General features: G+C 42.8%; 1 protein-coding gene across 3 annotated transcripts in view; it reads left to right on the plus strand.

Annotated features, from left to right (window-relative positions):
* LOC112216723 (lissencephaly-1 homolog B) overlaps positions 1–17,530 on the plus strand; it is a 47,786-nt gene that overhangs the window by 29,081 nt on the left and 1,175 nt on the right. For all 3 annotated transcript variants that reach the window (XM_024376742.2, XM_024376744.2, XM_024376745.2), the window contains exons 6-10: positions 5,740–5,908; positions 13,932–14,034; positions 14,261–14,489; positions 16,740–16,841; positions 17,267–17,423. In XM_024376742.2, the coding sequence (XP_024232510.1) occupies positions 5,740–5,908; positions 13,932–14,034; positions 14,261–14,489; positions 16,740–16,841; positions 17,267–17,423 (760 nt within the window). The remainder of the gene's footprint in view (positions 1–5,739; positions 5,909–13,931; positions 14,035–14,260; positions 14,490–16,739; positions 16,842–17,266; positions 17,424–17,530) is intronic.

A 17,530-nucleotide genomic window follows, 5' to 3' on the forward strand; every position in this document is an offset into this window, starting at 1 on the left:
AATTACGATTGTGAATTCATTCACTTTTATATGACACTATGCTTCTTTTGCTCACTTTATTCATTTTGTCTGCCTGTCTTCGGTCACTCCTAGAAACAAAGTATTTCTTTGAACTTTTATATGGTAGTATTGTTTGCAATCCAAGCTGGTTGTTTCAATAGGCCTATGTATCTTATGTAGGCCTATGGTTCCCTGGTCCACAAACGTTTTTTTTTAAAACACATACTGTATGTCAGTGACTGTGTCCCATTAGATATTATCTCTAAGCAGCCCACCCTGTCCATTAGCTTTCGTCCTCTTAATCTTCTCTCTATCCTCTCTCTCTCGCTCCTACTCTTGCTCTGTTGCTCTCATTTTCCTTATTCCTCATTCGGAAAGTATTCAGACCACTTGTCTTTTCCACATTTTGTTACATTACAGCCTTATTCTGAAAAATTATTCATTTTTTTTTTAAATCAATCTACACACAATACCCCATAATGAGAAAAGGAAACAGGTTTCTATAAATGTATGAAATACATTATAAAATACCTTAGTTGACAGTGCATGTCAGAGCAAAAACAAAGCCATGAGGTTGAAGGAATTGTCTGTAGAGCTCCAAGACAGGATTGTGTCAAGGAACAGATCTAGCGAAGGGTACCAAAACATTTCTGCAGCATTGAAGGTCCTCAGGAACACAGTGGCCTCCATCATTTTTAAATGGAAGAAGTTTGGAACCACCAAGATTCTTCATAGAGCTGGCCGCCCGCCCGACCGAACTGAGCAATCGGGGGAGAATGGACTTGGTCTGGGAGGTGACCAAGAACCTGATGGTCACTCTGACTGAGCTCCAGAGTTCCTCTGTTGAGATGGGAGAACCTTTCAGAAGGACAACCATCTCTGCAACACTCCACCAATCAGGCCTTTATGGTAGAGTGGCCAGGCACCTATAAGCACTCAGACCATGAGAAACAAGATTCTCTGGTCTGATGAAACCAAGATTGAACTCTTTGGCCTGAATGCCAAGCCTCACGTCTGGAGGAAGCCTGGCACCATCTCTACGGTGAATCATGGCGGTGGCAGCATCATGCTTTGGAGGCAGGGACTTGGAGACTAGTCAGGATCAAGGGAAAAATGACAACCTGCTCCAGAGTGCTCACAACCTCAGACTGGGGCGACAGTTCACATTCCAACAGGACAACGATCCTAAGCACACAGCCAAGAGAATGCAGGAGTGGCTTTTCTGACAAGTCTCTGCATATCCGAGTGGCCCAGCCAGAGCTTGGACTTGAACCCAATCGAACATCTCTGGAGAGACCTGAAAATTGCTGTGCAGCGAAGCTCCCTATCCAACCTGACAGAGCTTGAGAGGATCTGCAGAGAAGAATGGGATAAACTCCCCAAATACAGTTGTGCCAAGCTTGTAGAGCCATAACCAAGACTAATCACTGCCAAAGGTGCTTCAACTAAAGTACTGACTGTTTTTTACATTTAATACATTAGCAAAAATGTGTAAACCTGTTTTTGCTTTGTAATTATGGGATATTGTGTGTAGGTTGATTATGGGAGAATTTAAAAAAAAAAATGTTTTTAATCACTTTGAGAATAAGGTTGTAACATAATGTGGACGAAGTCAAGGGGTCTGAATACTTTGCGAATGCACTGTAGTTTACGAGAATTCTACCAGGAAGGCTGGTCTGAATGATTGATTAATTTCATCCAGTAATCACACAATTCACTTTTTCCTATTCTAACGGCGTCTTGTTTCTTCTCATTCCTATTAACCATGTGCAGAATATCATTCACCTATTTACAAAAATGCACATTCCTCATGCTTGCTGTTCAGCCTATGGGCTCACTCTTGCAATTATCACCTTCTCTCTCAACCAATGGGTGTAAATCTTGGGATGTATTTACAGTTGATGTCGGAGGTTTTACATACACCTTAGCCAAATACATTTAAACTCAGTTTTTCACAATTCCTGATGTTTAATCCAAGTAAAAATTCCCTGTTTTAGGTCAGTTAGGATCACCACTTTATTTTAAGAATGTGAAATGTCAGAATAATAGTAGAGAGAATGATTTCTTTCAGCTTTTATTTATTTCCTCACATTCCCAGTTGGTCAGAAGTTTGCATACACTCAATTAGTATTTTGTTGCATTGCCTTTAAATTGTTTATCTTGGGTCAAACATTTCGGGTAGCCTTCCACAAGCTTCCCACAATATGTTGGGTGAATTTTGGCTCATTCCTCCTGACAGAGCTGGTGTAACTGAGTCAGGTTTGTAGGCCTCCTTGCTCGCACATGCTTTTTCAGTTCTGCCCACAAATGTTTTATAGGATTGAGGTCAGGACTTTGATGTCCACTCAATACCTTGACTTCGTTGTCCTTAAGCCATTTTGACACAACTTGGAAGTATGCTTGGGGTCATTGTCCCTTTGGAAGACCCATTTGTGACCAAGCTTTAACTTCCTGACTGATGTCTTGAGATGTTGCTTCAATATATCCACATCATTTTCCTTCCTCATGTAGCCATCTATTTTGTGAAGTGCATCAGTCCCTCGTGCAGCAAAGCACCCCCAAAACATGATGCTGCCACCCCGTGCTTCACGGTTGGGATGGTGTTCTTCGGCTTGCAAGCCTCCCCCTTTTGCCTCCTAACATAACGATGGTCATTATGGCAAAACAGATCTATTTTTGTTTCATCAGACCAGAGGACATTTCTCTAAAAAGTACTGTCTTTGTCCCCATGTGCAGTTGCAAACCGTAGTCTGTCTTTTTTTATGGCAGTTTTGGAGCAGTGGCTTCTTCCTTGCTGAGCGGCCTTTCAGTTCTGTCGATATAGGACTCGTTTTACTGTGGATATAGATATATTTGTACCTGTTTCCTCCAGCATCTTCACAAGGTCCTTTGCTGCTGTTCTGGGATTGATTTTCACTTTTCTCATCAAAGTACGTTCATCGCTAGGAGACAGAACGCGTCTCCTTCCTGAGCGGTATGACGGCTGCGTGGTCCCATGGTGTTTATACTTGCGTACTATTGTTTGTACAGATGAATGTGGTGTTTGGAAATTGCTCCCAAGGATGAACCAGACTTGTGGAGGTCTACAATTTTTTTTTCTGAGGTCTTGGCTGATTTCTTTTGATTTTCCCATGATGTCAAGCAAAGAGGCACTGAGTTTGAGGGTAGGCCTTGAAATACGTCCACAGGTACACCTCCAATTGACTCAAATGATGTCAATTAGCCATAAGCTAATCAGAAGCTTTTAAAGCCATGACATAATTTTCCAAGCTGTTTAAAGGCACAGTCAACTTAGTGTATGTAAACTTCTGACCCACTGGAATTGTGATGCAGTGAAATAATCTGTCTGTAAACAATTGTTGGAAAAATAATTTGTGTCTTTCACAAAGTAGATGTCCTAACCGACTTGCCAAAACTATAGTTTTGTTTACAAGAAATTTGTGAAGTGGTTGAAAAACGAGTTTTAATGACTCCAACCTAAGTGTATGTAAACTTCCGACTTCAACTGTATATGTCAACTTACCCTCGTTCTCTCACTTGCTGTTTTTCAGCAACAGTTTTCGACAACCATCCACCACCCTCACCACCACCAGCTATAATAACCTTAAGGCACATCATTGGAGCTCCTCTTCCCCAGTGGGGTGGGTTTCGATGCCAGCAGCCCCACATCAAATAAAATGTATTTATATAGCCTTTTGTACATCAGCTGATATCTCAAAGTGCTGTACAGAAACCCAGCCTAAAACCCCAAACAGCAAGCAATGCAGGTGTAGAAGCACGGTGGCTAGGAAAAACTCCATAGAAAGGCCAAAACCTAGGAAGAAACCAGGCTATGTGGAGTGGCCAGTCCTCTTCTGGCTGTGCCGGGTGGAGATTATAACAGAACATGGCCAAGATGTTCAAATGTTCATAAATGACCAGCATGGTCAAATAATAATAATAATAATCACAGGCACAACACAGCCAGGTGGACTGGGGACAGCAAGGAGTCATCATGCCAGGTAGTCCTGAGGCATGGTCCTAGGGCTCAGGTCCTCCTCCGAGAGAGAAAGAGAGAATTAGAGCGAGCATACTTAAATTCACACAGGACACCGGATAAGACAGGAGAAGTACTCCAGATATAACAAACTGACCCTAGACCCCCAACACATAAACTACTGCAGCATAAATACTGGAGGCTGAGGCAGGAGGGGTCAGGAGACACTGTGACCCCATCCGATGAGACCCCCGGACAGGGCCAAACAGGAAGGATATAACCCCACCCACTTTGCCAAAGCACAGCCCCCACACCACTAGAGGGATATCTTCATCCACCAACTTACCATCCTGAGACAAGGCCGAGTATAGCCCACAAAGATCTCCGCCACGGCACAACCCAGACAGGAAGATCACATCAGTGAGTCAACCCACTCAAGTGACGCACCCCTCCTAGGGACGGCATGAAAGAGCACCAGTAAGCCAGTGACTCAGCCCCTGTAATAGGGTTAGAGGCAGAGAATCCCAGTGGAGAGAGGGGAACCGGCCAGGCAGAGACAGCAAGGGCAGTTCGTTGCTCCAGAGCCTTTCCGTTCACCTTCACACTCCTGGGCCAGACTACACTCAATCATATGACCCACTGAAGAGATGAGTCTTCAGTAAAGACTTAAAGGTTGAGACCGAGTTTGCGTCTCTCACATGGGTAGGCAGACCATTCCATAAAAATTGAGCTCTATAGGAGAAAGCCCTGCCTCCAGCTGTTTGCTTAGAAATTCTAGGGACAATTAGGAGGCCTGCGTCTTGTGACCGTAGCGTACGTGTAGGCATGTACGGCAGGACCAAATCAGAGAGAGGCAGGAGAAAGCGCATGTAATGCTTTGTAGGTTAGCAGTAAAACCTTAAAATCAGCCCTTACCTTGACAGGAAGCCAGTGTAGGGAGGCTAGCACTGGAGTAATATGATCACATTTTCTTGGTTCTAGTCAGGATTCTAGCAGCCGTATTTAGCACTAACTGAAGTTTATTTAGTGCTTTATCCGGGTAGCCGGAAAGTAGAGCATTACAGTAGTCTAACCTAGAAGTAACAAAAGCATGGATTAATTTTTCTGCATCATTTTTGGACAGAAAGTTTCAGATTTTTGTAATGTTACGTAGATGGAAAAAAGCTGTCCTTGAAACAGTCATGATATGTTCGTCAAAAGAGAGATCAGGGTCCAGAGTAACGCCGAGGTCCTTCACAGTTTTATTTGAGACGACTGTACAACCATTAAGATTAATTGTCAGATTCAACAGAATATCTCTTAGGGCTACCTGCCATCGTCCCTCGGAGACGAGGCCATTCCCAAAAATATTTCATATTGCATTCAGTGTTTTGTTGTTCATTCAGCCTGTTCTCTTGCTTTTTCCTCTCAATCTCCCTCACTCTTTTCTGCTGTGTCACTGCTTATCTACGTTGAGATGGGGAGATGCTCTGGTAACCAGGGGCAACGCTGGCAGAGCACCGAGTACTCTACCCTGGGATACATGCAAATCTTCTCCTGCTCTTTCTTTCGTTGTCTCTCTTTCCCTCTACTCTTTCTTTATATTTTTGTTGTCTTCTCTCCTTTCTTTCTCTCTCTCACTCATTTGCATTGGGTATGATTCCAATTTCCAAAACATTGTATGCTCATTTGCATTGATCCAGAGGACATTTATTGTCATGTTGAAAAGGTTTCAAAGTGATATTAACTGACTGCGTGTTTGTAATGTGTGTGTATCTCTCTAGGTCTGGGACTATGAGGCAGGGGACTTTGAGCGGACACTGAAGGGCCATACAGACTCTGTCCAGGACATCTCCTTTGACCAGACGGGCAAGCTGCTGGCTTCCTGTTCTGCAGACATGACCATCAAGCTGTGGGACTTCCAGGGCTTCGAGTGCATCCGCACCATGCACGGTGAGGGGCTGAGGTGTGTGTGTGTGTGTGTGTGTGTGCACTATTTCCCAATGTGTACCTACCTCAGGATTTATGTTTTGGCGCCAGACAATGTGACCAGCAAGATTAGAATTAACTGGACATCCATATGTATATACAGTAATAAAGCACTACTTCAAAATATAATATTATTTGCAAACGACTTGTCCTATAGGCTATTTCTTTGAAAACGTTAGGCCTCTTCAATTGAGCCTAGGCATGAACATTTTTAATTAGGCCTAATAAATAACAAAACATGACTGTCTGCGAACTTGATTGGTGTCCATCTGTGGTAAATTCAATTTGATTGGACATGATTTGGAAAGGCACACACCTGTCTATATAAGGTCTCACAGTTGACAGTGCATGTCAGAGCAAAAACCAAGCCATAAGGTCGAAGGAATTGTCCATAGAGATCCGAGACAGAATTGTGTCGTGGCACAGATCTGGGAAATGGTACCAAAAAATGTCTGCAGCATTGAAGGTCCCCAAGAACACAGTGACCTCCATCATTCTTAAATGGAAGAAGTATGGAACCACCAAGACTCTTCATAGAGCTGTCCGCTCAGCCAAACTCGACAAACTATAGCCTTTCCATATCAGGTCCAATCACTTGAATTTACCGCAGGCTCCCAAGTTGTTGAAACAGCTCAAGGATGATCAATGGAAACAGGATGAGCTCATTTTTTCGAGTCTCATACCAAAGGGTTTGAATACTTATGTAAATACCTTCTGTTTTTTAAACATTTTTTTTATTACATTTGCAAAAATCAATCTAAAAACCTGTTTGCGCTGTCATTGTGGGGTATTGTGTGTAGTTTGAATCGGGGGGGAAATGTTTTTTAGCCGTTTTTATAATAAGTCTGTAACGTAACAAAAAGTGAGTCTGAATACTGGTTGTTTGTTACCTGCCATTTTAAAGACCCAAAGGCAAACTTTAAGAAGGTACTAGAACTTGACTTTGAGCGCTGGTTGCTTCTTCCCTTTTATCTGGATGCATAAATACTGTGAAAATGAATGTCTTACAAAGGTTTATCCCTGATTTCATTCTTTTTTTCCTTTTTTATTTTAATTTTACAATATACACATGCAACAAGTTCAAAGATTTTACTGAGTAACAGTTCATATTCAGTGGCAAGAAAAAGTATGACCCTTTTGGATTGACCTGGATTTCTGCATAAATTGGTCATCAAATGATCACAACAATAGACAAACAGTGTGCTTAAACTAATAACACACACATTATTAACTATATTGAAAACGTAATTTAAACATTCACAGTGTAGGTTGGGAAAAGTATGTGAACCCCTAGGCTAATGACTTCTCCAAAACCTAATTGGAGTCAGGAGTCAGTTAACCTGGAGTCCAATCAATGAGACGAGAATGTAGATTTTATTTTATTTTATTTGACCTTTATTTAACCAGGTAGGCAAGTTGAGAACAAGTTCTCATTTACAATTGCGACCTGGCCAAGATAAAGCAAAGCAGTTTGACAGATACAACGACACAGAGTTACACATGGAGTAAAACAAACATACAGTCAATAACACAGTATAAACAAGTCTATATACAATGTGAGCAAATGAGGTGAGAAGGGAGGTAAAGGCAAAAAAGGCCATGGTGGCAAAGTAAATACAATATAGCAAGTAAAACACTGGAATGGTAGTTTTGCAATGGAAGAATGTGCAAAGTAGAAATAAAAATAATGGGGTGCAAAGGAGCAAAATAAATAAATAAATTAAATACAGTTGGGAAAGAGGTAGTTGTTTGGGCTAAATTATAGGTGGGCTATGTACAGGTGCAGTAATCTGTGAGCTGCTCTGACAGTTGGTGCTTAAAGCTAGTGAGGGAGATAAGTGTTTCCAGTTTCAGAGATTTTTGTAGTTCGTTCCAGTCATTGGCAGCAGAGAACTGGAAGGAGAGGCGGCCAAAGAAAGAATTGGTTTTGGGGGTGACTAGAGAGATATACCTGCTGGAGCGTGTGCTACAGGTGGGAGATGCTATGGTGACCAGCGAGCTGAGATAAGGGGGGACTTTACCTAGCAGGGTCTTGTAGATGACATGGAGCCAGTGGGTTTGGCGACGAGTATGAAGCGAGGGCCAGCCAACGAAAGCGTACAGGTCGCAATGGTGGGTAGTATATGGGGCTTTGGTGACAAAACGGATTGCACTGTGATAGACTGCATCCAATTTGTTGAGTAGGGTATTGGAGGCTATTTTGTAAATGACATCGCCAAAGTCGAGGATTGGTAGGATGGTCAGTTTTACAAGGGTATGTTTGGCAGCATGAGTGAAGGATGCTTTGTTGCGAAATAGGAAGCCAATTCTAGATTTAACTTTGGATTGGAGATGTTTGATATGGGTCTGGAAGGAGAGTTTACAGTCTAACCAGACACCTAAGTATTTGTAGTTGTCCACGTATTCTAAGTCAGAGCCGTCCAGAGTAGTGATGTTGGACAGGCGGGTATGATGCTGCCTTGCCCTATAAAAAACACTAACAAAACTTGAGTTTGCTATTCACGAGGCGTTGCCTGATGTGAACCATCTCAGAAGACCTAAGATTAAGAATTGTTGACTTGCATAAAGCTGGAAAGGGTTACAAAATTATCTCTAAAAGCTTTGATGTTCATCAGTCCACGGCAAGACAAATTGCCTAAAAATGGTGAAAGTTCAACACTGTTGCTACTCTCCCTAGGAGTGACCGTCCTGCAAAGATGACTGCAAGAGCAGAATGCTAAATGAGGTTAATAAGAATCCTAGTGTCAGCTAAAGACTTACAGAAATCTCTGGAACATGCTAACATCTCTGTTAACGAGTCTACGATACGTAAAACACTAAACAAGAATGGTGTTCATTGGAGGACACCACGGAAGAAGCCACTGCTGTCCAAAAAAAACATTGCTGCACGTCTGAAGTTCGCAAAAGAACATCTGGATGTTCCACAGTGCTACTGGCAAAATATTCTGTGGACAGATGAAACTACAGTTGAGTTGTTTGGAAGGAACACACACCACTATGTGTGGAGGAAAAAATGGCACAGCACTCCAACAACAACAACCTCATCCCAACTGTAAAGTATGGTGGATGGAGCATCATGGTTTGGGACTGCTTTGCTGCTTCAGGGCCTGGACAGCTTGCTATCATCGAAATGCATTTCCAAGTTTATCAAGACATTTTGCAAGAGAATGTTAGGCTATCTGTCCGCCAATTGAATCTCAACAAAAGTTGGGTGATGCAACAGGACAACAACACAAAAGTAAATCAACAACAGAATGTCTTCAATAGAAGAAAATACGCCTTCTGGAGTGGCCCAGTCAGTCCTGACCTCAACCCGATTTGAGATACTGTGGCATGACCTCGAGAGCAGTTCACATCAGACATCTCGAGAATATTGCTGAACTGAAACGGTTTTGTAAAGAGGAATGGTCCACAATTCCTTCTGACCGCTGTGCAGGTCTGATCGGCAACGGCAGAAAACGTTTGGTTGAGGTTATTGCTGCCAAGGGAGGGTCTACCAGTTATTAAATCCAAGGGTTCACATACCCTGCACTGTGAATGTTTACACTGTGTGTTCAATAAAGACAAACATATATAATTGTTTGTTATTAGTTTAAGCAGACTGTGTTTGTCTAATGTTGTGACCTACATGATAATCCAATCAAATTTTATGACCAATTTATGCAGAAATCCAGGTATTTCTACAGGGTTCACATACTTTTTCTTGCCACTGTACATAAATCAGTCAATTGAAATAAATTACTTATGTGAAATCCATAGATTAGGGTCTGACTGATATACCGGTATACAGATATACCTCTGGTCACAGATACTGTAAAAAAATAAACAAGTAGGGGCGTGGATCAGAAAACCAGTCATTATCTGATGTGACCACCATTTGCCTCATACAGTGTGACACATCTACTTCGCATCTCAGGCTGTTGATTGCGGAATGTTGTCCCTCTCTTCAATGGCTGTGCCAAGTTGTTGAATATTGGCGGGAACTGGAATGCGCTGTTGGATACGTTGATCCAGAGCATCCCAAACATGCTCAATGGGTGACATGTCTGGTGAGTATGAAGGCCATGGAAGAACTGGGACATTTTCAGCTTGACACGGAGCCGTGCATTATTATGCTGAATAATGTGATGGCGGCAGATGAATGGCATGACAATGTGCCTCCAGAAATGCAAACCCACAGTTTCATCAGCTGTCCGGGTGGCTGGTCTCGGATGCTTCCGAAGGTGAAGAAGCCTGATTGGAGGTCCTGGGTTGGTGTGGTTACATGTGGTCTGCGGTTGTAAGGCCGGTTGGACGTGCTGCCAAATTCTCTGAAACGACTTTGGAGGCAGAGAAATTAACATAATTATCTGGCAACATCTCTGGTGGCCATTCCTGCAGTCAGCATGCCAATTGCACGCTCCCTCAACTTGAGACAGCTGTGGCATTGTGTTGTGTGCATATTTTTGCGGCCTTTTATTGTCCATAGCACAAGGTGCACCTGTGTAATGCTCATGCTGTTAAATCAGCTTCTTGATATTCTACACCTGTCAGGTGGATGGATTATCTTGGCAGAGGAGAAATGCTCACTAACAGGGATGTAAATTTGAACAAAATCAGCTTTTTTTGTGCATATGGAACATTTATGGGACCTTTTATTTCAACTTATGAAACATGGGACCAACACTTTACGTGTTGCATTTATATTTTTGTTCAGTATATATGGAGAAATGTTGCAATCATGATTTGTTATCTGTAATGGTTATGATAAATGAGGTGTTTGTTGCGCACTGTTGGCACAGGTCTAAATACGCACACTTTTTTTCTTCAATGTGGGCCTGTTCTAAATATTATATTTGTTTTCATTCGAGTACTTGAATATATGTACTGAACAGGTCAAAAAAAACTGTTGAATGCCCATCCCTATTTTGGCCAAGTGTTTTTTTCAACATTGTCTGTAATTTTTGGTGTCCGTGTATAATTGTGCCCCCTGCTGGCCTTTTTTTGGTCCACCACCTACTGGTTTAATGGTGTCCAGGCCAGTGCAGCTGGTTTTTCTATAAGATACTTGTAGTTCTTGAGTGGAAAAAGGTCCACCCTCCATTGCAGTCAATGGCTGCAGTATTTGATTGACTTTTTAAAACTGGAAAAATGTTATTTATAAAAAGGGAAAACAATTGTATTTAATTCCACAGTAGACCTACAAAGACCAAACCCTCCTTTCGACTTTAGTTTATTTATTTTCAAATATTTCATTTGCCTCCATTATGTGTGGATGGCTTGGTCCCGCTGAGAATCTGCTACCATACCTGTCCATACATCTTTGAGCTGTGCTTTTTGGTCCTTGCCCTCGGGACCCATCAAACCTTTCATTGGAGTTCGATGTATGAAAGGGGGGGGGTGCACCCCTTTCGGTCCCTGGGACGACAGAAGCACTGCCTTCTAACAATGTGAAAATGTCCAAATCCTGACATGTACATAACCCATCTAAAGATACAGTGCATTAGGAAAGTATCCAGACCATCCTGAGCGTCATAGCAAAGGGTCTGAATACTTATTTACGTAAGGTATTTTTTTTTAAATACGTTTCTTAAAAACATGTTTTTGCTTTGTCATTATGGGGTATTGTGGAGATTCAGGAAAAACGTATTTAACCCATTTCAGATCCCTTTCAGCTCCCTCCAAAGATTTTCTATTGGGTTCAGGTCTGGAGACTGGCTAGGCCACTCCAGGACCTTGAGATGCTTCTTACGGAGCCACTCCTTTGTTGCCCTGGCTGTGTGTTTCGGGTCGTTGTCATGCTGGAAGACCCAGCCACGACCCATCTTCAATGCTCTTAATGAGGGAAGGAGATTGTTGGCCAAGATCTCGCGATACATGGCCTCATCCATCCTCCCCTCAATACGGTGCAGTCGTCCTGTCCCCTTTGCAGAAAAGCATCCCCAAAGAATGATGTTTCCACCTCCATGCTTCACGGTTGGGATGGTGTCTTGGGGTTGTACTCATCCTTCTTCTTCCTCCAAACACTGCGAGTGGAGTTTAGACCAAAAAGTTATATTTTTGTCTCATCAGACCACATGACCTTCTCCCATTCCTCCTCTGGATCATCCAGATGGTCATTGGCAAACTTCAGACGTGCCTGGACATGCGCTGGCTTGAGCAGGGGGACCTTGCGTGCGCTGCAGGATTTTAATCCATGACGGCGTAGTGTGTTACTAATGGTTTTCTTTGAGACTGTGGTCCCAGCTCTCTTCAGGTCATTGACCAGGTCCTGCCGTGTAGTTCTGGGCTGATTCCTCACCTTCCTCATGATCATTGATGCCCCACGAGGTGAGATCTTGCATGGAACCCCAGACCGAGGGTGATTGACCGTCATCTTGAACTTCTTCCATTTTCTAATAATTGCGCCAACAGTTGTTGCCTTCTCACCAAGCTGCTTGCCTATTGTCCTGTAGCCCATCCCAGCCTTGTGCAGGTCTACAATTTTACCACTGATGTCCTTACACAGCTCTCTGGTCTTGGCCATTGTGGAGAGGTTGGAGTCTGTTTGATTGAGTGTGTGGACAGGTGTCTTTTATACAGGTAACGAGTTCAAACAGGTGCAGTTAATACAGGTAATGAGTGGAGAACAGGAGGGCTTCTTAAAGAAAAACTAACAGGTCTGTGAGAGCCGGAACTCTTACTGGTTGGTAGGTGATCAAATACTTATGTCATGCAATAAAATTACTAAAAATCATACAATGTGATTTTCTGGATTTTTGTTTTAGATTTCGTCTCTCACAGTTGAAGTGTACCTATGATACAAATTACAGACCTCTACATGCTTTGTAAGTAGGAAAACCTGCAAAATCGGCAGTGTATCAAATACTTGTTCTCCCCACTGTATACATACACATACAGTACCAGTCAAAAGTTTGGGACACACCTACTCATTCCAGGGTTTCTTTACTGTTTTCTGTATTATAGAATAATAGTGAAGGCATCAACATTATGAAATAGCACACATGGAGTCAAACAAATTGCTAAACAAATCAAAATATATTTTAGATTCTTCAAAGTAGCCACCCTTTGCCTTGATGACAGCTTTGCACACTCTCTCAACCAGCTTCATGAGGAATGCTTTTCCAACCGTCTTGAAGGAGTTCCCACATCTTCTGAGATGTTGCTTTTCTGCTTTCCTTCACTCTTTGGTCCAACTCATCCCAAACCATCTCAATTGGGTTGGTTGATTGTGGAGCTCAGGTCATCTGATGCAGCACTCCATCAATCTCTCCTTATTGGTGAAATAGCCCTTACACAGCCTGGCGGTGTGTTTTGGGTCATTTGTCCTGTTGAAAAACAAATGATAGTCCCACTAAGCGCAAATCAGATGGGATGGCGTATCGCTGCAGAATGCTGTGGTAATCATGCTGGTGAAGTGTGCCTTGAATTCTACAGCATACAATGACATCCAACTTTGTGGCAACAGTTTGGGGAAGGCACTTTCTGGTTCAGCATGATGATGCCCCGTGCACAAAGAGAAATGGTTTGTTGAAAATCGGTGTGGAAGAACTTGACTGGTCTGCACAGAGACCTGACCTCAACCCCATCGAACACCTTTGGGATGAATTGGAACGTCGACTGCGAGCCAGGCCTAATCATCCGACATCACTGCTGGACCTCACTAAGGTTCTTGTGGCTGAATGGAAGCAAGTCCCCACAGCAAAGTTTCAACATCTAGTGGAAAGCCTTCCCAGAAGAGTAGAGGCTGTTATAGCAGCAAAGGGGGGACCAACTCCATATTAATGCCCATGATATTGGAATTAAATGTTCGAGCATTTGTCCTTATACTTTGGTCATGTAGTGTATGTATGAAACATGACCTGAAAACCCTGAATAAATATTTCTAAAAAGAAATAGAATTATTCTATATATTTGGTTACTACTATGTAATTACTGTAAAGTGGAACTGTTTCTTTTGTATTAGGTTTACTGATATCTCTTTCCCTCTCTCCTCCGTCTGTTTCAGGTCATGACCATAACGTGTCGTCTGTAGCCATCATGCCCAACGGAGACCACATAGTCTCCGCCTCCAGAGACAAGACCATCAAAATGTGGGAGGTGGCCACTGGGTGAGACACACAAACACACTTATCGGCTGATGTAAAAAGGGCTTTATAAATACATTTGATTGAAATACATTTGATTTTACTTCTCACTTATCAGGTGCTGAAATACTTAATCTCATGTTTTATTAATCCAGTGGCAGACACATTCTGGTGTTGCAAAATGTCTCGTATATGAGTGTTGCTGCAGTAGTGTATATATATATAACTCTCCAGTGTTTTCTTTCTCTAGGTATTGTGTAAAGACATTTACAGGCCACAGGGAGTGGGTGAGGATGGTCCGGCCCAACCAGGATGGTTCTCTTATCGCCAGCTGTTCCAACGACCAGACGGTGCGTGTGTGGGTGGCCACCTCCAAGGAGTGTAAGGCTGAGCTGCGAGAGCACGAACACGTGGTGGAGTGTATCGCATGGGCCCCCGATACCGCTCACCCTACCATCCTGGAGGCTACCAGCTCGGAGGTGAGGAGAACCTCTATGTACACACTAACCCTAATCCTGACTCAGGAACCCAGCGTTTCCCCAACTCTGTCCTGGGGACCCCAAGGGTTGCACATTTTGTTTTTCACCTAGCACTACACAGTTGATTCAAACTAATCAACTAATCATCATGCTTTCATTATTTGAATCAGCAGTATAGTGCTAGAGCAGAAAACAAAGCATGCAGCCCTTGTGGTCCCCAGGACCGAGTTTGGGAAACACTGCAGTAACCCTATTTGTGACCCGTTTCAGGAAACTTGGCGTATGTCGCAAGTATCGACTTCACAAGAGAGCCATTTGAATGTTATTCATTTTTTATCAAAATGCTTTTTTCGGCAGAAATACCATCTTGAACATGTAAACTTTCATGTGCCTTAATAACAAACTTGTATGCCATCATTAAATACGAATACAATTGTGACATTACAAGCCTTGTTGATTAAGCACACAGAAAAATCCAGCAACCTTCCCACTAGCCATTATTGACTAAGATAATGAGTGGGCTGGACATGCAGAGAGAGGAGTTTGAATTGGTCTGCCATATAGAAGGCTTTGGTCTATTTGAGCTGGTCAGTCTGTGTTGGTAATCCTGTAGAACGCAGCTTTTTTTAAAATGTATTGTGTAGCGGAGCTGCATAACTGTTGCTCTCCACTTCCTGGAGGATCAAGTTTTGAAATCAGTAGAATTAGAGTATGATAGTTAAAGAGATGGAGGAAACACCTGTCTCTGGATTACATCATCAAACTAAGGGCAACCGTGGCATGGTCTTCATGACAGGGAGACACGTCCATGCACGATGATGTATACAGGTAAGATAGTCTATCTAGCTACGTTTTCAGATATTAATTTTCTAATTTTGACAAAGTGGTTTAATTTCAAGCTAAAGTGTACTATTAGCTAGTTGGCTAACGTTAGCTGGCTGGCTCCATAGCTAACATTATGTGTATGACTATTCGTATCCCAGAACCGTTTGCTTTGCTAGTTAAAGGCTAATGTTAGCTAGCTAACATTAAACCTGGTTGGTTAGCTCCCTGCAGATTCATGCAGGGTAGTAATGGCATGATTTGGCACTATGTTCATTGTTGTTTAACTAGCTAACGTTTGCTGGCTGGCTCGTTAGCTAACGTTATGTGACGTGTGTGTGTGTGTGTGATCTTACACGTTGTTTACCTAGCTAGGTTCATTGTTTACCTAGCTAGCTAGCTACATGTCTTAAGCTAAAGGATACAACACGCGTTGAATATGGCCGGTGTCAGTAAACGTCGGCAAAAAAAGTGTAATGAAATTGTTGCTAGCAGAGCTGGTTAGGCTGTTTTCATGTTATCCAGAGGTAAACAAATCATTGACCAGAGCCTCAAGTGTACGCTCTGAACGCAAGGAGATGGGTGGGGCTAAAGCTTAAGAGGGTGTGAACGATGCTGAATGGCTTTAGACAAATAGGAGCTCTCAAGTAGGTACCAAAATATTCAAGGTCCATTTTCTCAAAAGTGAGTTTACAAGTTTATCAACTTTCAAAGCAGAATTACTTTCCCATTGTTCCACAAAAATTCAGTGTATGATGTACCATTTTGTCTCTACTATCCAATGTAAAAAACACAATTTAAAATGTTGCTACCTAAGACCAAATCCAGATGGTGAGTCACATTTGGTTAGGGTTGCAAAGATTTGGTAACTCTACCAAAATTCCCAGGTTTACCAGAAATCCTGGTTGGAAGATTCCCAGAATCAGGCAGGAATAAGCAGGAAATCCGTAAGCCTCCAACCAGGATGTCTGTGAAACCTGGAATTTAAAGACTCTCTGGTGGTATCTTTGAAAACCAGTGAACATAGTACCAGAGCTCAACCAATAAGATAGCAGATTTTTTTTAAAGGCATATTTTTGTCATTTTATGCTTTATTGGATAGAGAAGAGACAGTAGAACGAGGATTTTTGGTGCAATAGCAGTGGGCTGGATTCAAACCCATGCTACAGCGGTAAATGTGATCCAGAGGCAGTAGTTTAAGACCACTAGGCCACAAGATTGCAGGATTTTAACCAGGAGAAATGAAAATGGGCAGCTAGTGTCAAACCATTCTGTAACCCTCTGTAATTTTCTAGATATTAATTTCAAAACCGTGGGTACTTTTGTAGGTTAACAATGTAACGGTGCATACACACTTGCTTTTAAATTATGAGCATATTCTCTCTCCCCCTGTCTCTCGCTCTCTCTCCCCTCTTTCTCTCTCTGTAGAGTAAGAAGAATGGGAAGTCTGGTCCGTTCCTTCTCTCTGGCTCTAGAGATAAGACCATCAAGATGTGGGACATCAGCACTGGCATGTGCCTTATGACTCTGGTGAGTGTGTGTGTGTTACCTCCTCCTCAGGTAACCCGATTGGTTTCCAGTGTTTTTTTTTTCACAGGTTGGTCTAGTACAGTGTTTCCCAACGCCGGTCCTCAAGTACCCCCAACCGCACACATTTTCATTGTAGCCCCAGACAAACACACCTCATTCAAGTCAAGGGTTTGATGATTAAGTTGATTCGGGTGTGCTTGTCTGGGGATACAATAAAACATGTACTGTTGGGGGTACTCGACGACTGGAGTTGGGGAAACACTGGTCTAGTGTGTGTAACGACGACTGGAGTTGGGGAAACACTGGTCTAGTGTGTGTGTAACGACGACTGGAGTTGGGGAAACACTGGTCTAGTGTGTGTAACGACGACTGGAGTTGGGGAAACACTGGTCTAGTGTGTGTAACGTGTTCTATCCTCCCTCTAGGTGGGTCATGATAACTGGGTGCGTGGTGTGTTGGTGCACCCTGGAGGCAGGTTCATAGTGAGCTGTGCTGATGATAAGACTCTGAGGATCTGGGACTACAAGAACAAGCGCTGCATGAAGACCCTGTGTGCCCACGAACACTTTGTTACCTCTCTGGGTAAGAGTGTGTTTGTATCCACGTGTTTGTGGGCATTCCCTCACATTGTTGCAGGTCTCGTCAAAACCACCTGTTTCTGTGTGTAATCTCCAACACCCTTCTGCCAG

The sequence above is a fragment of the Oncorhynchus tshawytscha genome, linkage group LG17 (assembly GCF_018296145.1).
Source record: "Oncorhynchus tshawytscha isolate Ot180627B linkage group LG17, Otsh_v2.0, whole genome shotgun sequence".
Taxonomy (NCBI): Eukaryota; Metazoa; Chordata; class Actinopteri; order Salmoniformes; family Salmonidae; genus Oncorhynchus; species Oncorhynchus tshawytscha.